The sequence below is a fragment of the Manis javanica genome, chromosome 5 (genome assembly GCF_040802235.1).
Source record: "Manis javanica isolate MJ-LG chromosome 5, MJ_LKY, whole genome shotgun sequence".
Classification (NCBI taxonomy): domain Eukaryota; kingdom Metazoa; phylum Chordata; class Mammalia; order Pholidota; family Manidae; genus Manis; species Manis javanica.
This window is the reverse complement of record NC_133160.1, coordinates 38893110-38916001: the sequence shown is the minus strand read 5'-3', so window position 1 is coordinate 38916001 and position 22892 is coordinate 38893110. Positions and strand designations below refer to the sequence as shown.

General features: G+C 34.6%; 1 protein-coding gene across 1 annotated transcript in view; it reads left to right on the top strand.

Annotated features, from left to right (window-relative positions):
• Nucleotides 1-22892, top strand: part of ESF1 (ESF1 nucleolar pre-rRNA processing protein homolog) — a 93037-nt gene that overhangs the window by 9462 nt on the left and 60683 nt on the right. Inside the window, exons 3-9 of the mRNA XM_073236946.1 lie at nucleotides 4149-4525; nucleotides 5108-5221; nucleotides 7027-7127; nucleotides 8114-8266; nucleotides 10373-10487; nucleotides 12146-12293; nucleotides 21383-21544. Coding sequence (XP_073093047.1) covers nucleotides 4149-4525; nucleotides 5108-5221; nucleotides 7027-7127; nucleotides 8114-8266; nucleotides 10373-10487; nucleotides 12146-12293; nucleotides 21383-21544 — 1170 coding nt within the window. The remainder of the gene's footprint in view (nucleotides 1-4148; nucleotides 4526-5107; nucleotides 5222-7026; nucleotides 7128-8113; nucleotides 8267-10372; nucleotides 10488-12145; nucleotides 12294-21382; nucleotides 21545-22892) is intronic.

Below are 22892 nucleotides of genomic sequence, written 5' to 3'. Positions count from 1 at the left end.
GAGAAACTTCATGGGATATTTTGCATTCTATCTTCATACTAATCTCAACTATGAAATATGAATGAACCACATTTCAAATACGGGTGAACTCAATTGTCAAATGTGGCTGCTGGCTACCATATTAGCACAGACCTAAAGTGGAAGATACTAGGACCACAATACAAAGTGGAGTAATTGTAAGTGCCATAAAAGATGTGTAGCAGAAGGCACTGAGAATTCATAGGAAAAGTCACTCAATATGGTAATTAGAGAAAAATGCATAGGTGAAGCACTGTTTTGGTTGGGGTTTGGAAAAATTAAATTTGGGGACCAGAGCATATTACAGGAAAGAACTTTTGAGCAAATATGTGGTTGAGTATGTCCAGAAGAAATCAGTATTCCCATTTGATTAGATAATGTCTCTGAAGGAGTGAGTGGATTATATAACTAGAAATGCTGTTGTTTGGAATTAAAAAACATCTGATTGTAATTCATGTTTAAATGTTTACCAAGGTTATTAAAATTTTGTCATCTTTGGCAGCAGGAAATTCTAAGTTGATGTTGCTTAATTATGGTGTTGTAACTGAAAATTGGTGATCTTATGAGCCAAAGGCTGGCCGTGATTACAGGACCAAAGGAGGGTAGGCATTAGGAAAGGGCAGAGAGAGGTCTTGACAGGCTGAGAACGTTCGAAAGGTAGGAGGTATCAGGCAGTGGCCAGATTTCTAGATAGCAGGAGTCAAGGATGGAATCCCATTCTGTTTGCTTGGAACTAGGCAACAAGTTGAGGTGTAAGGAGAAGGAAAGGAGTCTGATTACTGAAATTGGCAAATATGATTAGAATGAGAACAACAGCAACGTTGGTTTGATGCTGAGTTTATGAGGTAAGTTAGTCTCACATCTTTAACTGCACCTCATTTAGGGCACTGGATTTGTAACATCCACATAATCCTTTGAATAGACTTTACAGAATCTTTTCACATACTTTTATTTTTTATTTTATTTTTTCAATAAAAAAACTTAATCAGGAACAAGGTTAAAATTATTTATGTGAGCATGCAGAGCTGGGCCTGCATCTCAAGTCTTTGAATCTTTCCACCTGCCTTTTGCTTGCTGTAGTTTACATTGGTTCCACTGTCTTGAAAAAGGCACTGTCTGTGAGTAGGAATTACATTACTCCTATATAACCATCTTTTGTCCATTATTCATTCATCAGTTTTCATTCCAGTGACCGTGCAAGGGACTTTTAAGTTTTATGAAGTAAAGGTGATGTGAGGATGGTAGTTTGGTATTATATGTTATTTTAAAATGTTGATGCCCAGCACTTGAACTCCTGAAAACTTATTTTAAGTAAGAAATTGGACATGTGTTCAAAGAATGTGCAATATAGCATTGTTTTTAAACTTTTTTAAAATGGTAACGTAAATCATTAATTGATTAAATAAGTTGTGATTTATCTGATTGTGTCTATGATATATTAAGTTTTAAAAACAGGTTGCAAAATAGCACAAGTGGTATGACTAACTACTTCAAAAGTCAGTGGCTATATCATAGAAAACAAATTCATAGAAAAAAAATTACTAGTCATTTTTATCTTCTTCATTAAACCATATTTTCTTAGGGTTTTTTTCAGTGAGCATTCATTACTTTTATAATCAGGAGGAAAATGATAAAGAATTTCTTTAAATAGCTGGATAAATAGTAGTGTTTATCACTAGGAGAGCAATGCAGTGCCATCTAGGAATAGAGGTAATCCCCTGTCTAGCGTAAGGCTTTGTGCATGGTAGGCTGTGAGCAAATATTTACTGAGGGTATAAATACGCTGTATGTACTGATGTCAAAAATATTAAAATGCTAGATCTTAAATCTCCTGTGTATCAGTTTATTATACAACCCAAGGTATGATATGTGTACCATTGTCATATGTGAAAAGATATCATAGGTAAGATACTCAGGCTATTTTCATGTTAGTATGTATCTATTTCAACATCTTGGGAAAAAATATAACCACCACATCACATCTGTGACTTCAGGGATGTTGTTCAAAGCTAATTTTTTTATTAAAATGTTCAATTTAACAAAAAATACTGGTGATTTGCAAAAATCTTGAAAGTGATATGATAATAACTGATGCTTGAGAAATGCAACTGTTTCCAAGCCAAGTCCCCAAAGTGTTATTTCTGAGCATGTTCCTAAAACGTGAATTCTGATGCTTACCTCATAGTAACTTCTCTTAGGCTGTTTTTGTATTTTTATGATTCTATACACAAAACTTAAGGGTATGGTTTTGGGGGGCTTTTTTATATCTCCTGACTAGTTATTTTTTATTACTCCCCACTCTCTTTGGAACTGAAATAAATGTGTGACGTGTTTTCTATACTTTCTCCTAGCAAAACTTTAGGCTCACGTCAAATGGTATCTTTGTGAAGCCTTCCTTTATAGATGCCTCCCTGCAGGTAGATTTAAATGTTTCTCTCTATGAGGTGCTTTAGAACATAGCTTCATAAACCATTAAATGATTTCTTTTTGTTTATAAACCCATCAAGAGCATGGGATCATGTTACAAATCATCTCTATTTCCCCTTCACCTAGCTCAATAATTTTTACATAATAGCTACTCAATAAATATTTGATCAGTGAATAAATATTTAATTCTCCAAGCTTAGGGCCTCTGAGCAGAAACATACGATCCAACTTAAAGATGAATAAAACATCTAAGATAAGATATATCTATACACACACACACACATACACAGAGTAGACAGAAGCATGTAATTGCTTTAGGAACAGGAAATGAGCCCTTTCAATGGGCTAAAAAAAATCCAATTTAGGTGAAAACAAACTCTCACTCTTTGTATATTACTAACCATAAATTACAAGGTTCAAAGGTTAGCAGGAAACTTATAATTTCACTCTTCACAGGTGATCTCATCCACATTACAGCTTATGTTATCACAACACATACATGGATAAGCTTTATCTGTAGCCTGTACTCTGAGCTGTAGACTCATACAGCCATAGGCCTTGATAGCTCCTCTTAGACTGATTCAAAGACATTTCAAATTCATCATATCCAAAACTGAACTCATGATCTTCCTCCACCAAACAAACAAACTGGTTCTGTTCCATCATTGCCTGTTATCTATCCATCTATCCAGCTGACCAGCTAGCTAGCTCTGCAAGTCAAGACACTAGAACTCATCTTCAACACTTCTAAAACTCCTATGCCCCACACTGAGCCTTGTCATTAATTACTATTGATTTTACCTCCTGACTTTGAAAGTCAGAAATGGCTCCACCACTTCTCTATACCTCTGCTGCCACCAACTTAGTGCTGCCTTCATCTCTTGTCAGGAGTACTCATTACTTTTCTAATTCTCTATTCACATCCACTCTTAATTCCCTCCAGTCAGTTTTCTATAGTTTAGTCAAGGTGACCTCAGTATGCAAATATGATGTCCCTCTTTCGGAAAACATTGCTTTTATGGCAAAATAAGTCCTCCGTATGGTTTTTAGATAGTGTAGCCCTTACCTAAGCTCTTCAGTTTAATTTCTTACTAGACTCTTGGTTATCTGCAATCCAGACATCCTTGCCAACTTCTTCCTATTTGTGGATCTTTACATATGCTCTGTTTGCTGTTCAGAACCTTTCTCTCATCTGTTAGTCTAACATTGACTACTTAATTCCTCTTCATCCTTCAAGTAGCAATTCAGTTATCATTCACTTGGAGACCCTCTAATATATGCTCTCATACTATTATCTTATGTTCCTTCTTGGCATTTGTCCTAGTTGTAATTTCATTTTTTTATGTGTATTTATTTGATTTTATTTTATCAATATCTGTCCATTTATCCTCTTCACTCAACTGGAAATTAATTGAGGGTATTGACTGTTTCTCTTTGGCCAATAATTGTATATTAAGCACCTAGCATACAGCCGGTACTCTGTAAATACCAAATGAATGTATTAATCTACTTACATGATCTTTTATATGTTAAGATCGCTATTAAATAACTTGGTTAAGCATGAGTATTATTGGATTTCTATTTTCCTTTAATCTGTTTCACAGAAATTCTATTTGTGCTGAATTTGAAGTCAAAATAAGTTGGATTCACTTAATTCATTGTTTGTATTTTCTTAATTTCTCCCTCCTTAATTTTTTTTGCAGTGGTTCCACTCATAAGGGATGATGATTATGAAAACTCATTGGGTGGTAAAATGTTTGACAGAGATGCTCTGGAGGAAGATTCAGGAAGTGCTAGTGAAATAGAAGATGATGAAGAATCTGAAGATGGGATTATAAGCACTTGTGGAGCTTCAGCTACTGCTGATGATGATGGAAATGAAAATGATGGGGAGGAGTATGAAGACGAGGATAGTGAGGAGGAGGATGAAAGTGACAGTGGCCCTGATCTTGCAAGGGGCAAAGGAAATATAGAAACTAGTTCTGAAGATGAAGAAGATATGGCAGATTTACTGCCAGAGGAATCTGGATTTGAGCATGCTTGGAGAGAATTAGATAAAGATGCTCCTCGGGCTGATGAGGTGACCTTTTGACTAAAGATTATTTGTGAAGAGCACAGTACAAGTAGTTTTATGGATGGTAGGATCGATAGTCATTAAATTAAGTGGGAATTCTTTCTTGGTAAATAATATTCTTGATTTTTATTCTGATAAAAAAATCTAGAAATGGAATATATCCATATAGATTAGATATCCAAGCAGATAAGGAATAATTAAATAAATAAAAATCACATGAAATTTTTGGAAAAATCTTACTTTAGCTAGTTTTTATTTCACTTAACTACTGCACCTATTAGAAATGCTGTAGGGTAACATTCTCAACTTCCCTACACTTGCATGGGTAGCAAAATTGCTTAACAAACTTAGTAGTTAAAAGATTAGCTCATCATGTTCTGATTTGGACTAAGATCCAAGTAAGATAAAGTGCTTATTATCTATTGACAAATTGATGGTTTACCATTGTGTGACTCTTACATTCTGAAACTACTTATTGATGATTTCAGAACTTGGAGGAAAAGAGGCATTACATTTCTTAGTATCTTTATTTTGCAAGCATTGGGAATCATACAGATAACATAATATTCAATTTTTCTCATTTCTTAGATTACACATCGATTAGCAGTTTGCAACATGGACTGGGATAGACTAAAGGCAAAAGACTTGCTGGCTCTGTTCAATTCATTTAAACCTAAAGGAGGTGTGATATTTTCTGTAAAGGTGAGAATTGATTTCATTTTGAAGTAAATATTTCTAAGCATTTTAAATCTTTTTAAGTCATCACTTTTGAGGAAAATAATCTGGAAATTGTTCATTATAGTTAGGCATGAAACTGACATAACAGGTAGAAAATTTAGGAAGAGATAAAATTACTGATTAGTTAAATGATTATAATTTAAAAATGCAAAGAAATCAATTGAAAAGCATTTATAATATGAGCTCAGTAAAGGGACAGGATAAAAGACAAATATCTTTTTGAAAATTACATTCTTCATTATCAGTATTAACCAGTTAAAAAAAACTTCTCTTTTTACAAGGGGCAGAAACATAAAATCCTTGGGAATGCTTTAAACACACATGGTCTGTATGAAGTTAACCATACGTTTGATAAATTTGGAAAACTTTAACTTTTGAGATGCTATATTTCTAGAGAGCAAGCATAGTGATTAAGAATCCAAGCTTTGCGGAATGACAGACCTGCATTTAAGTCTTGATTCTGATACGTGCTATCAGAATCAGTTTTAATGTAGTTTCAGTCAAAAGCTCAATTCAGGTGAAAGTTAAGAAAATACCAATAATCATTTAAGATCATAAATAGAATGATTAATAGATTTTGAGCAATCATACCAGTATAAAAAGATTCACCCTTCCAGTTAGAATATCTGAACATTTTATAATGCTACAAGAGTTAACAGGATTGGGTAAAAACAGGAAGACAAACTGATAGAATGGAATAGATGAATAAAAGAGTTTAATATGATAATTGGGGTCAAAATAAGCTTCTTAAATACGTAGTATTGGGACAAGTGAACATATCTTTGTACTGAGAACTTAGTTCAGATCTTCCCTTCATAATAACCCCAGGTAAAATCCAGATGAAGTAAAGAAAGAAAAATCAAACCACAGAAACAGAGTAAAATACAATTGTGATTTTGTTAAATCTCATGTTTCAAGAAACAGGTAGTAGAAGTTTCCAGACTTAGAAAAAAAGGCATAAAGAATCAATAGGTGTGACTACATATATAATTAAAAGTTTTGCATTAGAACCTATTATATGCAACTCAAGTTAGTAAGAAAAACTTGGGTCCCCTAGTTGATAAATTACATAGTGTACACAACTCAAAAAATTAATTATTAGTATTATTATTTGTATTAGTTAACAAATTTATATTAAGCCCTGTAGTATCAAAACCATGCAAACTAGTGTAGTTGTATTTCTTGACTCTCAAAAATACTAAATCCTGCTGAGGCTGAATCCTTTTATACCAATACTATATCTAATCTATGTGATAAGATTATCATCACTTTTTTTCTATTTAAATAATTTCTTTCAAGGAAGACATGGAAAAATGATATGATTTAGAGATAAGTTGGATATTACAAAATTGTTTTTCTTCATTACTTATGTTTTGTATATTTCTTTAATCATATTTGTATATTTCATGTAACCTATTTAGTCATTTTTCATCTGTGTGTTTACATTGATTTCCTTCAGTTTAGAATCTTGTTTTCCTCCTTAATTTTTCCCTTGGATCCCAGAACCATTTTGTCCCAATTGATATGTGGAGGAGATACTTTATTTTTGTTCCCAAGCTCCAAACCTGTTTTCTCCCCAGCAAAAATGACTATTTTTATGCGATTTCTCAGCATGCTTTAGCTTCCTGTAGTAGGTTTAGAAGTGAGTCATCCTTGCTGTTTCCATTTAGTCCAGTTGTTACTCTTAAAGAATGTATGACCTTGGCAGGTCTGTCTATTGTAAGAGAAGGGAAATATAAATTACATTGACCTTTTTTTTTTCTATTTAGATATATCCTTCAGAATTTGGAAAGGAAAGGATGAAGGAAGAGCAAGTTCAAGGACCAGTAGAGTTATTAAGTATTCCTGAAGATGCTCCTGAAAAGGACTGGTATTAAGTTACTACAGAAAATAAAACTAAACCTCCTAAGTTCATGTCACTAATTCAGAGAATTCTGGTTATTTTAATAGTTAATTAGTACTAAAGTTTATACTGTGCCATTCATAGTTAAAATAGGTTGCAAAGCAGGTTAAAGTCTGTCAGAAGTACCACACTAGCCCAACAACATTTTGTGAATATATTCCTATATTGATGGAAATAGTTACTGCAGTTTTGAAAAACATTTCATGATTGAACTGATTTAGAGTTCTCAGCCTCATTGCTCTAAATTAGCAAAAAATTGCTGTTACTCTGAGATGTTGCTTTCCATCTAAGTGGCACTGAAATTCTGGTTGACTTCAAATTGTAGAATTTTTCTTATTTGAGGATCAAACAAAAATAAAAGAATGATAAGTTTATCATCACCAATACAGAAAAAAATTAGGATCTTTTTTAAACCACTAGGTGGAGCTATATGTGCACTTTATAAAAATGGTGGTCAGATTGGTGGCAAAAGAGAACCACTGAAAAACCTTCAGAGACTATGTGATAGTTAAGGGAAAATAAGCTTATAACCATTTAGACTCAACAACTCATGAATCTGGTATAAACAGTTTTAAAGATCAGGAATTTCATTGTAATTAAAACTGATGCTTTCCTAGCATGTATTAAAATACAGTGATCCTGTCCAGCAGTTTTGAGGAAGCTCTATGTGATAGCAAAACAAATTATTCTAAGAATTAAAATCATAGGTAAGCACATGTAATACTTACATTCTCCTTTTCTAGATACCAAATTCCAATCAAAATACCTATTCTAGACCTTGTCAAATGATAAATTAAGCTTAGGTATTTACTGTTCATAAAGACAAAGTCATGAAGGAATGAAGGCCAGGTTATAATGTATTTTTCTTGAAACAATTACATTTGTTTTTTTAAAAAGAAAATGGGTATATGTGTTCCTATATATGTAAGCTTAATGAGTTTTTCCCCTTTTAGGACCTCTAGAGAAAAATTGAGAGATTATCAGTTCAAACGACTGAAGTACTATTATGCAATAGTAGACTGTGATTCTCCTGAAACAGCCAGTAAAATTTATGAGGATTGTGATGGCTTGGAATTTGAAAGTAGTTGTTCTTTCATAGATCTAAGGTAATCCTTGTGTGTCTTACTATTTAATGTTGTAGCACAACATGATTATAAGAAGTAAAATATTGAAATTTGTAATGTTCTCTTTTGTTTAGTATTACAAAGGAAAATGTTTTGCTTTGGGGTGAACTTGTCCTGTAGAACATCACTCTTAAGAAAGGAAACTGGAATGAGAAAATTGCTAAAGTATTAGGTCTGAGTCACCTCATATTTAATTCCTTTAATTTCAAATGTGTTGGTATTTTTAGGATGATGGGTTATATGTAATGATACTTCTTTGCAGTTCTCTTTTAGAACTAGGAACCAGATCAACTGACTTTTCAGAAAGCATTAAGGTGGAAGCAAAAGAATTTGCTAATAAATCAGTACGTATAGATCTGTGCTGTCGAATACAGTAACCACTAGTCGTATCTGACTAATTTACTTAATTTTTTAAAATTTCAAATTCATTAATTTGTGACTAGATACATTTCAAGTACTTAATGGTTACATGTTGCACAGAGAACATATAAAAACGTTGCCATCATCGTGGAAAGTTTGCTCTAAATACTGCTCAGTGACTGGCCAGTGTTACTGGCATTGTCTTCAGACTTGGTCATTATTTCACCACATGCTCAGTCTGCGCTGACCCAGAGCTGAAATACCTTAGATGGTTGTGAATGTCAGTTCTAAGGAAACGGGAAGCTGAACTTATGTACCATTTTATCATTAGCCTAGTCTTTTTGAACTCAATAAACCATTCTACTGTGACACTTGAAATAGAAGTCATGTCTTTGCGTCCAGGTTTGTTAGAAGCTTTGGTCTCAAAATGAAATATTTGGGGAAAAAAGTGCATCATTTCATAGTCATTGGGACTTTTATACTTCAAAGGCATTCCAACTGATAGAAAAATACAAATGAAAAATTTTCATTTGAAAACTTGGGGTAAAATTTTAGCGTGCTTATGCAAGAAGGACATATCAGGTAAGTATTTCTTTCTCTTTTCTGTTAGTTTCAGTAAGAAGTGCTTGTTTTGAATGTTTAAATAGCAGCGACTGAACATTTGTTAGAGTGACAAACTCTGGGTATTGTGAATTCACGTTAACATGTTCTTTTCAGGATCATTTTGTTCTTCCTGTTTCCTTTTTGGGACATTTCCATGCAGTGTTAAAATAAGCTCTGGCAGTGCCTAGAAAATAAGATCAATGACCATGGACATTCCATTTTATTTTGTTAAACATAGTATCAGAAAAGAAATTGAGTTTTCTGCTGCCAACCAATTATTTAAGGAAGACTTTTTTCATCCACCCCAAAATGTAAAACCATGCATATTAATAACATTTAAAAATATTGATCCCAGGTATTTATTTTTTTCTTCTACTAAGTCTGTGTAAAAATATTACTGGAGTAGGATATTGTGTAGACCTAATGAGCTTTATTCATTCCTCCCCCAAGAAGTCATTTCTGATGGATTATATAGCATATGTTTTTGGGTGTGTGTGGAAACAAAATCTCCAATATAAATAACAAAACTTACATGTGTTAATTGTGGATTATTTAACTCTTTGCTTTTTTACCCCTTATTCCTTAGCATAATGTCTAAGAATTGTCAAACAATTACAGTGGTAAATTTACATTTAACAGTTAAAGTTGTGACATAATATTGCTAAGATTTTTTTTAGTCTTGAAGAATAAACCTTTTTACTTACTCTCAGTGAAAGCTCATGTGTATGATATTTTTTATTCAGTACACTTACCCATTAATAATTCTTTATGATCTTCAAAATTTCATGTAACAAGCCAGTGACCACACTATCAGGAGTCTAGGTCTTTTTGAAGCATGAGGGACCCATGTGTGTTTACACCTGCCTCATATTGACTAACTCCTAATACAGGGCCTCTGTCTATACAGAGTTCACTCAGATTTAGTTAATTACAGATTTATAGCATACAAATTTCAGAAATTTTGTGCAAGATTACTTCTAACATTGTTTGCCTCATCTACATGTGTGTTCTATAGAAATTTTGATACGATATATATAAACTACAGCTAATTAGAAGAGAATCTAAACTTATAATTTATCACTGTAGCGTGTGTTTAAATAAATTTATTTTTTCTTTGTTTCTTAGGTTTATACCAGATGATACTACTTTTGATGAAGAGCCCAAGGACGTAGCCTCAGAAGTAGATTTAACAGCATATAAACCAAAATATTTCACATCTGCTGCAATGGGAACATCAACGGTATTTCTTAGCTTAAAAACGCGTAGCTGGACTCTATTGCTTTAAGAAAAAAATTTGTAGGGCATCTTTAAAAATGGAAAGTATTCAAAATTTTAATGCACAAGCACAAATAGAAATGAGACATGAATATATTTGCGTTTTAATCTACCACATCTGTTTGAGCCTGTTTTCAGATTTTTGTTACGCCTTTAAGCCTGAGTCAATTACCTGAAAATGTTTCATTTTTCTCATCTATCTTTCCCATATACTCTTATTCACCTAGATTCTTTAATATGTAATATGTCAGTTATAACTATGTTAGGGAGTAGGAGGAAGGAGCTAACAGATTACCTCAAATCACAGTTAAAACCAGTGAAAATTTAAAATATAACATAAACACATGTTTTTCTACATATGTGATCCAAAATTGTAAAAACAATTGAAATAGACTAATTCAGTACTACTAAATGTCACATTAATGTTAATAATAACAGCCAAAAGATTTCTTTAAATTACTTACTTAGCCACCTATCATCTATCTCTCTTCTCTTCCCTCTCTTATTAACCTTCTGCCCACAGCTGGACTCTGCAGCAATCCCACAGGTTTCCCACTACCTTTCTGTGACGAACCACTATGCTCCTCTGAGGACAGGCTGTTGGCAGGAGAGAGAGCTGCTGTATCTGTCACTTGCATGCTGTAGTGGGCACTGTGTGGCCTTGAGTAGTTATTGAGTGTAGTAAAACCCCACCATTATGCAATAGGTGAAGTCTAAAAGATTCAGTCACGTAAAATATAAGGTCATGTTATTTTCAAGACTGAAAAATGACCAGGGCAAGCTGTCTAGCCAGCCATTTTGGAGTTCCTGGGGTCTGGCTCTATCATCTACATATGTCCGAGTTCCAGAAGCATTGTTTGGTTATCAGCTTAATTATGGAAATAGGGATAATTCTGGATCCTGTGACTAGCTGGAATTTCTAAGACAATGGCAGCTATTTTAAGGATCCCTTGGCTAACTGGTGCCTTTATTATTGTCCTGATCTGGAGAGATGGGCCTGAGGAAAAAAATATGGATGCAGGACTCACCCTACAGTGAAGATAAAACCTCTAACAGGAACTTATCTGAGAATGAGGGCTGCATAGAGGACAGGAGCCAGTCACCAGACGAGTCGTATTATAGATGAATTCCTGGATCATCAGGCTTTACTGTATTCCCAACCAGTGGATGCTGTTCTCATCAGTGGCTTTTAATCTTTGGAAAAGGGACCCTACCGAGATTGTACTGAAACCTTTATTAACAGATATCACACAGTTTGTAGAGCTCTTGAAATATGCAGAACTCAAAGTGAAAGACATGTTTTCACTGATTATAATAATGTTAACTTTTTCACTTAAGCATTTTCTTATTTCTCTTCACCACCATCTACACACTGATGAATTTTTACTCCTAATGATGGAGTACCTTGCATATAGCAGAGTTAGGAGGAACATACAGATTAATAGAAAGGGTTCCTTTTCACAAATAGAATACTTTTTAAGCATTGAGTATATCATTTATTATTTGTTTGAGCCTATCAACTTTTTTAGCTTATTAAACATCCACATTAGTGATAAATATTTTTTAAGAAGGTTAGGTTGCTGACATTTCTGCTCTTGTTTTTTTCTTATTCACTGGTAAAAGGTGGAGATTACTTGGGATGAGACTGATCATGACAGAATCACAATACTCAACAGGAAGTTTAAGAAGGAAGAGCTTTTGGACATGGATTTTCAAGCCTACTTAGCTTCCTCTAGTGAAGATGAAGAAGAGATGGAAGAAGAGCTACAAGGTACTTGTTAATCTTCTGTTTTACATTTGTAGGCATTTAGATGCCTAATCTAGACTTGTTAACAGAAATACATCTTTAGCAGTAGCTTAAAAGGGAGTCCCAAACTAATTCTTAATGTTGTCTGTGTTCAGAGCATACTCACATGTATAGTATTATATACACCTATAAGTAGTGTTTGAAATTTTTTACTTAAAAGTATTTTCTTAGCCTGACTTCTGTTAACTGTAAACATTTTCTTTAAAATCCTAACCTGTCCACTGGCCTTTTAGACTTGTCCTGATTCATATAGTTATGCATTATCTTAATAGGCTAGTAAAATGCTGTACTACTCCTGTTTTTGAAAATAAGAGCTTCTTTTGTATTGATTGAATGTTTTCTACATTTCATTTTTCTCCTTGACTAGTTTAGAAGGTAGACTCTGTTTCTCTTCATTTAGTGATTAGCTTGGAAATTATGACTTGCATCCTTATTAAAATCTAATGGTAAGTAATAATTTTTACCTTACTAGACATTACAAGGAATCTTAAAACAACTTTCACACTATTCTATATAATTCTATTTTTTTTAAGTTCCACAAGACATTAATATTGCTGTTTTATACTGCCCTTTAAATTTATCCACATTTTCTCTCCCTGTTTTGGTCCTTATATTTTTCTAAATCTTATACTTCTGTCTGGGATCATTTTCTTTCAGCTTCAAGTATATCCTTGATAATTTCTGGTAGAATCTGCTGGTGTCAAACTCTCTTGAATTTTACTCTGAAAGTATCCTTATTCTTCCTTCATTGTGAAGGATATTTTCACTGGTAAAAAATTCTAGGTGTCTAGTCTTCCCACCACCACATTGGTGATAATATTCCAATAGCTTCCAGAAATAAAGTTTTCTCTTTATTTTTGTCTTTGTGCAGTTTTACCATGAACCAAGAGTAGATGTCTTTTTATTTATTGTGCTTGGGGTTTGTTGGATTTCTTGGATTTGTGGGTATCTTTCATCAGTTTCAGAATTTTCTCAGCATTGTCTATTCAGATATTTCTTCTCCCCTCTTCTGAGACTCCAATTAAATATATGTTAGATCTTTGTGCTGTCACTTCTCTGTTGCTGCTCTCTTACGTTTTTTATCTTTTGTCTCTCAGTGCTTCGTTCTGGATATAGTCTTCTGACCTATTTTCCAGTTCACTAATTTTTTTTCAGCAGTGTTGAATCCACTGGTAAGCCTGTCCACTGAGATTTTAATTGGTTATTCTATTTTTCACTTTTAAAAGTCCTGTTTGGTTATTTTTCAAATTGGCATTATTGCTTTTTATAGTCTTCTATTTATTGCAGATATTTTCAACACTTTCATTGCTGTAAAAAGTTAATCTGTTTTTATAGTCTATGTCTGATCATTTCAGTGTTTCATGTCTTTCTAGGTTTATTTCTTTTACTTCACAAGATATTTCTCTTTTGTTTGTCTGAATTCCTGGTTAACTTTGTATGCAGTTTGATATTGGAGATGAGGGTATATTATCAGACAGAACTTTAATTTACTCTAGTCATTCTGGGATCACACTACTACAAGTTTTAAGGCTTGAGGTTCCCTGAACTTTGTGGGTGATGCAAGTCTTTGTGAGTGCTGATTACTTCAGCTTGACCCTTGCCCTGAGAGTATATTCCTCTGGATGCTTGCTTAATGTGGGGGTACTAGTTGAAATCCCCTCCTCCATGGCTTTTTAACTTTTGACCTCTAGGCCCTGCCAGGCTGCCAAAAGTATAGTTTAGTTTCATAGTTGTTTCTTCTGCAGATCAGTAAGTCCTCTCAAGGCAAAATAGGTCTTGAATGCTGGGATCATCTCTGTGATACTCCTTTTTTGATTTTAACTTGATAATTTTTCACTAATTTCTCAGTCCTTTGAAGTTTTTTCTTTTTAGCTCTATTGACACTTTTAAAAAGATTTTTTAAATACTTCATCCAAGCTGATGTCTTTAGGGAAAGGCCTGGTCTGAAGTTTCTTGCTTGCATTAATGGAAACAGAAATTCTCAGATTATCTATATGCTTATTTAAATTTTTTTTGGTAGTGGAAATGATCAGTGGTATAATTTTTAGTTGCACTGCTGTTTGCTTAAAATAGCTCATTTTTGAAAAGTAGAAACATAAAACCCCTTTTTCCCTAAATTGGATCTAGCTCTGTTTGGAAATTTGGTTGCTTGATTGTGATTTCTCATCAGTTTTTGGTTGATAACTATCTCCCTAATGTCTCCATATCTTCATTCTTTTTATCTAATAGAATTCCCATTCATGCAAAATTAGTGCTGGCAGCAAATGAAGAGCCATAAATTTTAAATATAGATATAAGTATTTTAAATTAGCAGGATGAATATTCTTACTTTTATTTATAGCTTAGTATTTTTCATAGCTGTCCTCTTGGTTTTTCTTTTGCGTGTGTATTGGTTTTTTTGGTGGGGTCTTTGCCCGGTTTTGGTATTAGGGTGATGTTGGCTTCATAGAATGAGTTTGGGAATATTCCCTCCTCTTCTACTTTTTGGAAAACTTTAAGGAGAATGGGTATTATGTCTTCTCTGTATGTCTGATAAAATTCTGAGGTAAATCCATCTGGCCCGGGGGTTTTGTTCTTGGGTAGTTTTTTGATTACCACTCCAATTTCGTTGCTGGTAATTGGTCTGTTTAGATTTTCTGTTTCTTCCTTGGTCAGTCTTGGAAGGTTGTATTTTTCTAGGAAGTTGTCCATTTCTCCTAGGTTTCCCAGCTTGTTAGCATATAGGTTTTCATAGTATTCTCTAATAATTCTTCGTATTTCTGTGGGGTCCATTGTGATTTTTCCTTTCTCGTTTGTGATTCTGTTGATGTGTGTTGATTCTCTTTTCCTCTTAATAAGTCTGGCTAGAGGCTTATCTATTTTGTTTATTTTCTCGAAGAACCAGCTCTTGGTTTCTTTGATTTTTGCTATTGTTTTATTCTTCTCAATTTTATTTATTTCTTCTCTGATCTTTATTATGTCCCTCCTTCTGCTGACCTTAGGCCTCATTTGTTCTTCTTTTTCCAATTTCGATAATTGTGACATTAGACCATTCATTTGGGATTGTTATTCCTTCTTTAAATATGCCTGGATTGCTATATACTTTCCTCTTAAGACTGCTTTTGCTGTATCCCACAGTAGTTGGGGCTTTGTGTTCTTGTTGTCATTTGTTTCCATATATTGCTGGATCTCCATTTTAATTTGGTCATTGATCCATTGATTATTTAGGAGCATGTTGTTAAGCCTCCATGTGTTTGTGAGCCTTTTTGCTTTCTTTGTACAATTCTAGTTTTATGGCTTTGTGGTCTGAAAAGTTGATTGGTAGGATTTCAATCTTTTGGAATTTACTGAGGCTCTTTTTGTGGCCTAGTATGTGGTCTATTCTGGAGAATGTTCCATGTGTACTTGAGAAGAATGTGTATCCTGTTGCTTTTGGATGTAGAGTTCTGTAGATGTCTATTAGGTCCATCTGTTCTAGTGTGTTGTTCAGTGCCTCTGTGTCCTTACTTATTTTCTGTCTGGTGGATCTGTCCTTTGGAGTGAGTGGTGTGTTCATGTCTCCCAGAATGAATGCATTGCATTCTATTTCCTCCTTTAATTCTGTTAGTATTTGTTTCACATATGTTGGTGCTCCTGTATTGGGTGCATATGTATTTATAGTGATTATATCCTCTTGTTGGACTGAGCCCTTTATCATTATGTAATTTCCTTCTTTATTTCTTGTTACTTTCTTTATTTTGAAGTCTATTTTGTCTGATACTAGTATTGCAACACCTGCTTTTTTCTCTCTGTTGTTTGCATGAAATATCTTTTTCCATCCCTTGATTTTAAGTCTGTGCATGTCTTTGGGTTTGAGGTGAGTCTCTTTTAAGCAGCTTTGTAGATGGGTCTTGCTTTTTTATCCATCCTTTTACTCTGTGTCTTTTGATTGGTGCATTCAGTCCATTTACATTTAGGGTGATTATTGAAAGGTATGTACTTACTGCCATTGCAGGCTTTAAGTTTGTGGTTACCAAAGGTTCAAGGTTAGCTTCTTTACTATCTTACTGTCTAACTTAACTCGCTTATTGAGCTATTATAAACACGGTCTGATGATTCTTTATTTCTCTCCCTTCTTATTCCTCCTCCTCCCTTCTTCATATGTTGGGTGTTTTGGTCTGTGCTCTTTTTAGGAGTGCTCCCATCTAGAGCAGTCCCTATAAGATGCCCTGTAGAGGTGGTTTGTGAGGGGTAAATTCCCTCAACTTTTGCTTGTCTGGGAATTGTTTAATCCCTCCTTCATATTTAAATGATAATCGTGCTGGATACAGTATTCTTGGTTCGAGGCCCTTCTGTTTCATTGCATTAAGTATATCATGCAATTCTCTTCTGGCCTGTAAGGTTTCTGTTGAGAAGTCTGATGATAGCCTGATGGGTTTTCCTTTGTAGGTGACCTTTCTTTTCTCTCTGGCTGCCTTTAATACTCTGTCCTTGTCTTTGATCTTTACCATTTTAATTATTATGCGTCTTGGTGTTGCCCTCCTTGGTTCCCTTGTCATGGGAGTTCTGTGTACCTCTGTGGTCTGAGAGGCCATTTCCTCCCCTAGTTTGGGGAAGTTTTCAGCAATTATTTCTTCAAAGACACTTTCTATCCCTTTTTCTCTCTCTTCTTCTGGTACCCCTATAATGCAATATTGTTCCGTTTCGATTGGTCACAGAGTTCTCTTAATATTCTTTCATTCTTGGAGATCCTTTTACTCTCTCTGCATCAGCTTCTCTGCATTCCTGTTCTCTGTTTTCTAGTCCATTAATGGTCTCTTGCATCTTGTCAATTCTGCTTTGAAGTCCTTCTAGAGATTGTTTCATTTCTGTATTCTCCCTCCTTAGTTCTTGCATATTTCTCTGCAGGTCCATCAGCATGGTTATGACTATTGTTTTGAATTCTTTTTCAGGAAGATTGGTTAAATCTATCTCCCCAGGTTCCTTCTCAGGGGAAGATGTAGCAGATGTCAAAGCTGTCTGGGTTAGTCTTGTCTGGATCAAATTTTTTTGCCTTTTCATGTTGATAGGAGCAGTGGTATGCTATTGACTCGTCTGTCAGCTGGGAGAGTCAAGCCTCTTTCCACTTGCTCCTGGCCTTTCTTTACTGGAACAACTGCGACCCCTAGTGGCCTGTGTTGGGCAATTGCATGTAGATTGGGTCTCTTATCTTGCCCAGCTGGTATGGAGGAAGCTCCCTTGCTGTGGGCATGGCCAGCCTCAGGCTGCTGCTCTACTGTGTCAGGGCCTCAGAGGGGTAATGGACGGGGGGCTGTTTGGCTGTTTACCTCCGTGAGGGGTCTCAGAGCTGTTGCCCAGGGGGTTAGTGTGCCTGGAGTTTCCTGGAATTTCCAGCTGCTAGACTGTGACCCGGGATGCTTCCGTCCAGTTGTGGGGTCCCTGTCCCTTTAAGACTTTCAAAAAGCACTCACTTTTCTTTGTCCCAGGGGCGCCGGCTCCGGGACCCACTCATAGGTCTTACTGTCCTGCTTTCCTAGTTTCCAGCACCCCACGCATGCACTGTGTGGCTGCGCTCTGGTGTGGATGGCTGGGGCTAGGTGTTTAGCAGTCCTGGGCTCCCTCTCCCTCCCGGCTCCGACTCCTCCCCTCCCGCCGGGAGCTGGAGTGAGGGGCCTCGGGTCCTGCCGGGCTGCGGCTTGTATCTTACCTCTTTCACCAAGCGCTGGGTTCTCGCGGGTGTGGATGTAGTCTGACTGTTGTCCTGTGTCTTCTGGTCTCTCTTTTAGGGATAGTTGTATTTGTTGTATTTTCAAAAATATATATGTTTTTGGGAGGAGATTCCCACTGTCCTACTCACGCCGCCATCTTGGCTCCGCCCCCACCATACTCATTCTTCGCGTATGTATTGTTTTTATAACCTAAATGTCAGATTAAGTAAACCTTAAATGCTTCTTTGGTATTATTATAGAAATAGAAAATCTTAACTTTCTTAGAACCTATGACTGGCCTTTTACCATTACAACTACTGAAGATACTACCTCATTTTTCTACCTTTTTCATGAAGTACTACTCTTGAATGTTGTTCCACACATAGAATGGAAAATCATGTTTAATCATTTGAGTTTCTCTGTTCAGACATCTCATATTAATAAAACCACATAATTTCTTGGTATTTAATAGTCTTTGAAAAATTGTATGATCTGTAAGGGTTATGTTGGGCATAGTAGCCTTCACATTTTTTTAAGACCTCAGTGGCTGTTACTTGTTCATTTTTTTGGCATTCCAAACAATTTTGTGACTGTTCTATTTCTAGTATATCCAAGACAGCTGAGTCCTTTTTCAAATAAACTTTATGTCTTTTTCCCCTGTAAGTGTACTAATTTATCTACTTATTCTTTTAATTCATATGCCTTTGTAGTCATTTAGTACTTTTCTGAAAATTCTGGGTAGTCTTTCTTCATTAGCAGCTCTAACATAAAGGAGAAGAGAGAACATTCCATGTGTATTTGTGAAGATTAGGTACATGTTTTTAAAGTAGTTTCTTTGGTTTGGGAGAACTGAACTAGATTTTACAATGACTTAATTGACATTTGGGCAGTTAATATTGTGAAAAAAATAAGCATTAATTTGTAATAAATTATTAAGATATTGGGCTTTCCAGTTTCAAATCCTGACTTCACTACACAGTGCAGTTACATAGGTTAAGTTTCCTGAGCCCTATGCCTTTCTTTCCATACTATGAAATAAGGATTATAGTAGTACCTGGCTCATGGTTGGAAACATGAGAAGTGCTTAGCATAATACCTCATATCATATATTTTTACTTTTAAAACTTTAAGAATTAATGGCTTTTTGTTTGAAATGTACTAAAGTATTTTAAAGCATGCATTTTTCGTGAATATTTTAATTGATTGCAAGGTCACTTTAATCTGTTACTTACTACCTTTTATAAATACATTAGTATATTTGCATACCTTGCCATTCCTAGTATTGTTTGTAAAAGATCATAGCAGGACTTCTTATTGGTATAGTTATTTTTTCACTCTTTATACAGTATTAAGGCTTTCACAAAATATTGTCTTTGAATTGGGGAAAAACAGACTTACATGACCTATCCCACACTCAGAGCTTCAGAAAGTAAAATTTTAGTACTGAAAAAAATAAATTTAAAGTAGGACATCAAGAGACTTACCACTAAAATTTCAACCTGGAAGGAGCTTGCTTCTAATTATGTTTTCAGAAGTAAGCTTTTAATAGAAAGAAATACATTGCCATTTTGTTGATGTGTTCCTGATGTTTTATCCATTGAGTTATGGGATACATGACAGAATTCCATCCAACATTATTTTGTGGCACAAAGCACAAACAGGAAAAAAATGAATTTCATCTGTTTGAGTGAAAATGTAAAAGTATGATAGGGTGGAAAGAATGTCCTGGACTATTTTTTTATTCATTTAGAGAAAAGACTATAGAAACCTTTACTTAACCAGTTTTTCCACGTCACCTTTTTTAAGATGTAAAGACTGTCTGTTGACATTAATGTTTCACAGCTAAATGCCTAATAATGTTAGAATTTTTAGTGGACAGTTAGCCATAGCTTGTAGAAGAGAGGGTCTTCATTATGCTGTTTCTAAATTATCCTTTACCGGGGACATTTGGTCAGTTCAGTGAGTCTGTATGTTTTGCATTAGAACTCAGGTTCTTAATTTATGTTTTTGACTTGGAGAATTACAGTGGAAATATAGAGCAAACACACTTTCCACATATTATTTTTCTTTGGTATTTGTTGCCCATGAATTTTATACTGTTCCTTTGTATTCTAATTATTTTTATGAAACTAGGAAAGGGAAATGTCAATATTTTTCCACACAAATATATTAATTGAATTAATTTCTAATTTATTAATTTTTAATTTTAATGTATTAGGATCCTGAGAGTAAGCATACATGCTCACCATCAAATAAAAAAGTCTCATTATTCTTCATTTTAGGTTACAGGAAACTTCCTGTATCTGTCTCTTAGCATGAACAGCTAAATCCATGTACCAAATGCACCCCAGCAATATTCAGCCTCCTTTTATTGATCATAACATTCTAAAGCCACTGTGCTGGATGGTGAAAGACATAAAGAGAGATAAATGCAATCCCTACTGTCTTGCTCATAGGGAAGAGAAACCTGACCTGATTACAGAATTATTTTGAAATATTATAATAAAAAGGGAAATTCCCAAGTGACAATGCTAATACTGTGACAATGCTAACTTATATTGCAACTGATTTTTATTACAAACAAAACCTAACTCTTTCATTTAATTCATTTACTACTAAGATGTTTAAGTCTGATTTTGATATTCTTTATTTTTTATTTTTTAATAAGGTATGATTGATATACACTCTTATGAAGGTTTCACATGAAAAAACAATGTGGTTACTACATTTACCCATATTATCAAGTCCCCACCCATACCCCAGTGCAGTCACTGTCCATCAGTGCAGCAAGTTGCCACAGATCTACTATGTGCCTCCTCTGTGCTACACTGTTCTCCCTGTGATCCCCTGTGTGTACTAAACATAATACTCCTCAGTCCCCTTCTCCCTCCCCACCCACCCTCCCATACCCCTCCCCTTTGGTAACCACTAGTTCATTCTTGGAGTCTCTGAGACTGCTGCCATTTTGTTCCTTCAATTTTGCTTCATTGTTATACTCCACAAATGAGGGAAATCATTTGGCATTTGTCTTTGTCCGCCTGTCTTATTTCACTGAGCATAAATGTCCTCCAGCTCCATCCATGTTGTTGCAAATGGTAGGATTTGTTTCTTTCTTATGGCTGAATAGTATTCCACTGTGAATCTGATGGACCCTTAGGTTGCTTCCATATCTTGGCTATTGTAATAAGTGCTGCGATAAATATAGGGGTGCATATGTCTTTTTGAATCTGAGAAGTTGTATTCTTTGGGTAAATTCCAAGGATGATTTTGATATTCTATTGTTGTATTGTGTCTGACAACATCTTTCTGTAGTGACAGTGGGATTTAAACTCTAGAATTAAAAGTTAATTATTTCTGTGTATTAAATGAAGTTGATTTTTTTATTAGGTGATGATGGAGTCATTGTAGAAAACAATGGCAAGACAAAGAAAAGTCAGAAGGATGATGATGAACAAATTGCTAAATACAGGCAGCTCTTGCAAGGTATTCAAGAAAAAGAAAAGAAAGGCAAAGAAAACGATATGGAAATGGAAATTAAGTGGGTTCCAGGTAAGACTTAGATCCTAACTGAATATAAATGTTCACTGTGTTTCTCCATTTCAGTATGCTGAGTGCATTTTAGACATGAAGGTAAAGAAGGGCAACTCTTCTTTGAAAACAAATTTAAAAATTTTTATTTTCCAGCAATGTTTTGGTGAGGAAGTTAACATGGTATTTGCATACATCATTTAATTAATTTAGGAACTAGTATTTTAGACTCTTGCCAGCTTATTTTTGTTTGGTTTCTTTGATTTACTAACAACAAATTATTCTTGTCCATTTTTTTAAAGTAGGCCTTTCCTAGGTTTGATTCCAGTATTCTCAGGATGTAGAAACCTGAATCCAGGCACCATGTGTTCTACAGACATTAAGCTTCTTTTCCAAATATGTAATTCATAAATGGGCTTTTCTCCCACCACTCCTTCTAGGCCTTAATTACTGAGGTTTCACTAACACAAAATATGTAATACATAGTTTTCCATCTCAGTTTTAGTGTGACTAGTCAAATAAGTATAGCATAGCAAGTGATTTTTATAACTGCCTTGAAAGATTCAACAATTTTTTTTCTAGAGTAGTACAATACTAATTAAAACCCTGTCAAAGCTAAACAAAGATAAAAGCTAGGATAAATGGGGATTGTTTTCTAGCATACACATTTTCTCAACAGTCAAAATGTGCCTTTGCAATCAATATTGTTTTTGCAGTTCACTGCTGTTCATATGCATGTGTATCTTTTAAAACTAGGTATAATTTTCGAAAGAGATTTAGTTCTTAATCCCAGTTCATCTCTAAAGAATAATAAAACTTGTAGGGATACCATTGCTTAAAAATTAGATTATCTGTTTCTTAGAAGTATGTTTTTGCCCTGGAAATGAAATGTTTGTTTGCATAGATTGTTTTTATCTGAAGGGAAAAAGCTAGCAAAGTTTGATATTTGAAAGTTGATTGACTATTGTAGTAAATTCACTAGGATGGACATATCTCCTGCATATTCCTATGGGAATGTGGTGCATTGTTATAATCCATTTGTTTAAATATTTGGTTTTTGCCAAAGTGGTGTTAAGAAAAAAATGAAGTTTAGTGGCATTATCATATGAATAATGTTGTGAGAACTCAGTTAATTTAGCCTGGAGAGGAAAAGTATAAAAAGTGACTAAATAGTTGTTTTTAAGTAACTTGCAGGGTGAATATGAAAATGAAGACTTAATTGCTCTTATTACTTTACTTCGAAAGTCAGTGCTTTTACCAGTGAATAAAAGTTAGAAAAAGGTATATTTCAATGTAATATAAAAAGAAATTCTCTATATTGTTAAAAATGTCCCTCAAAGAGCACAAAGGCCACTGTGAGGGCTTTGAG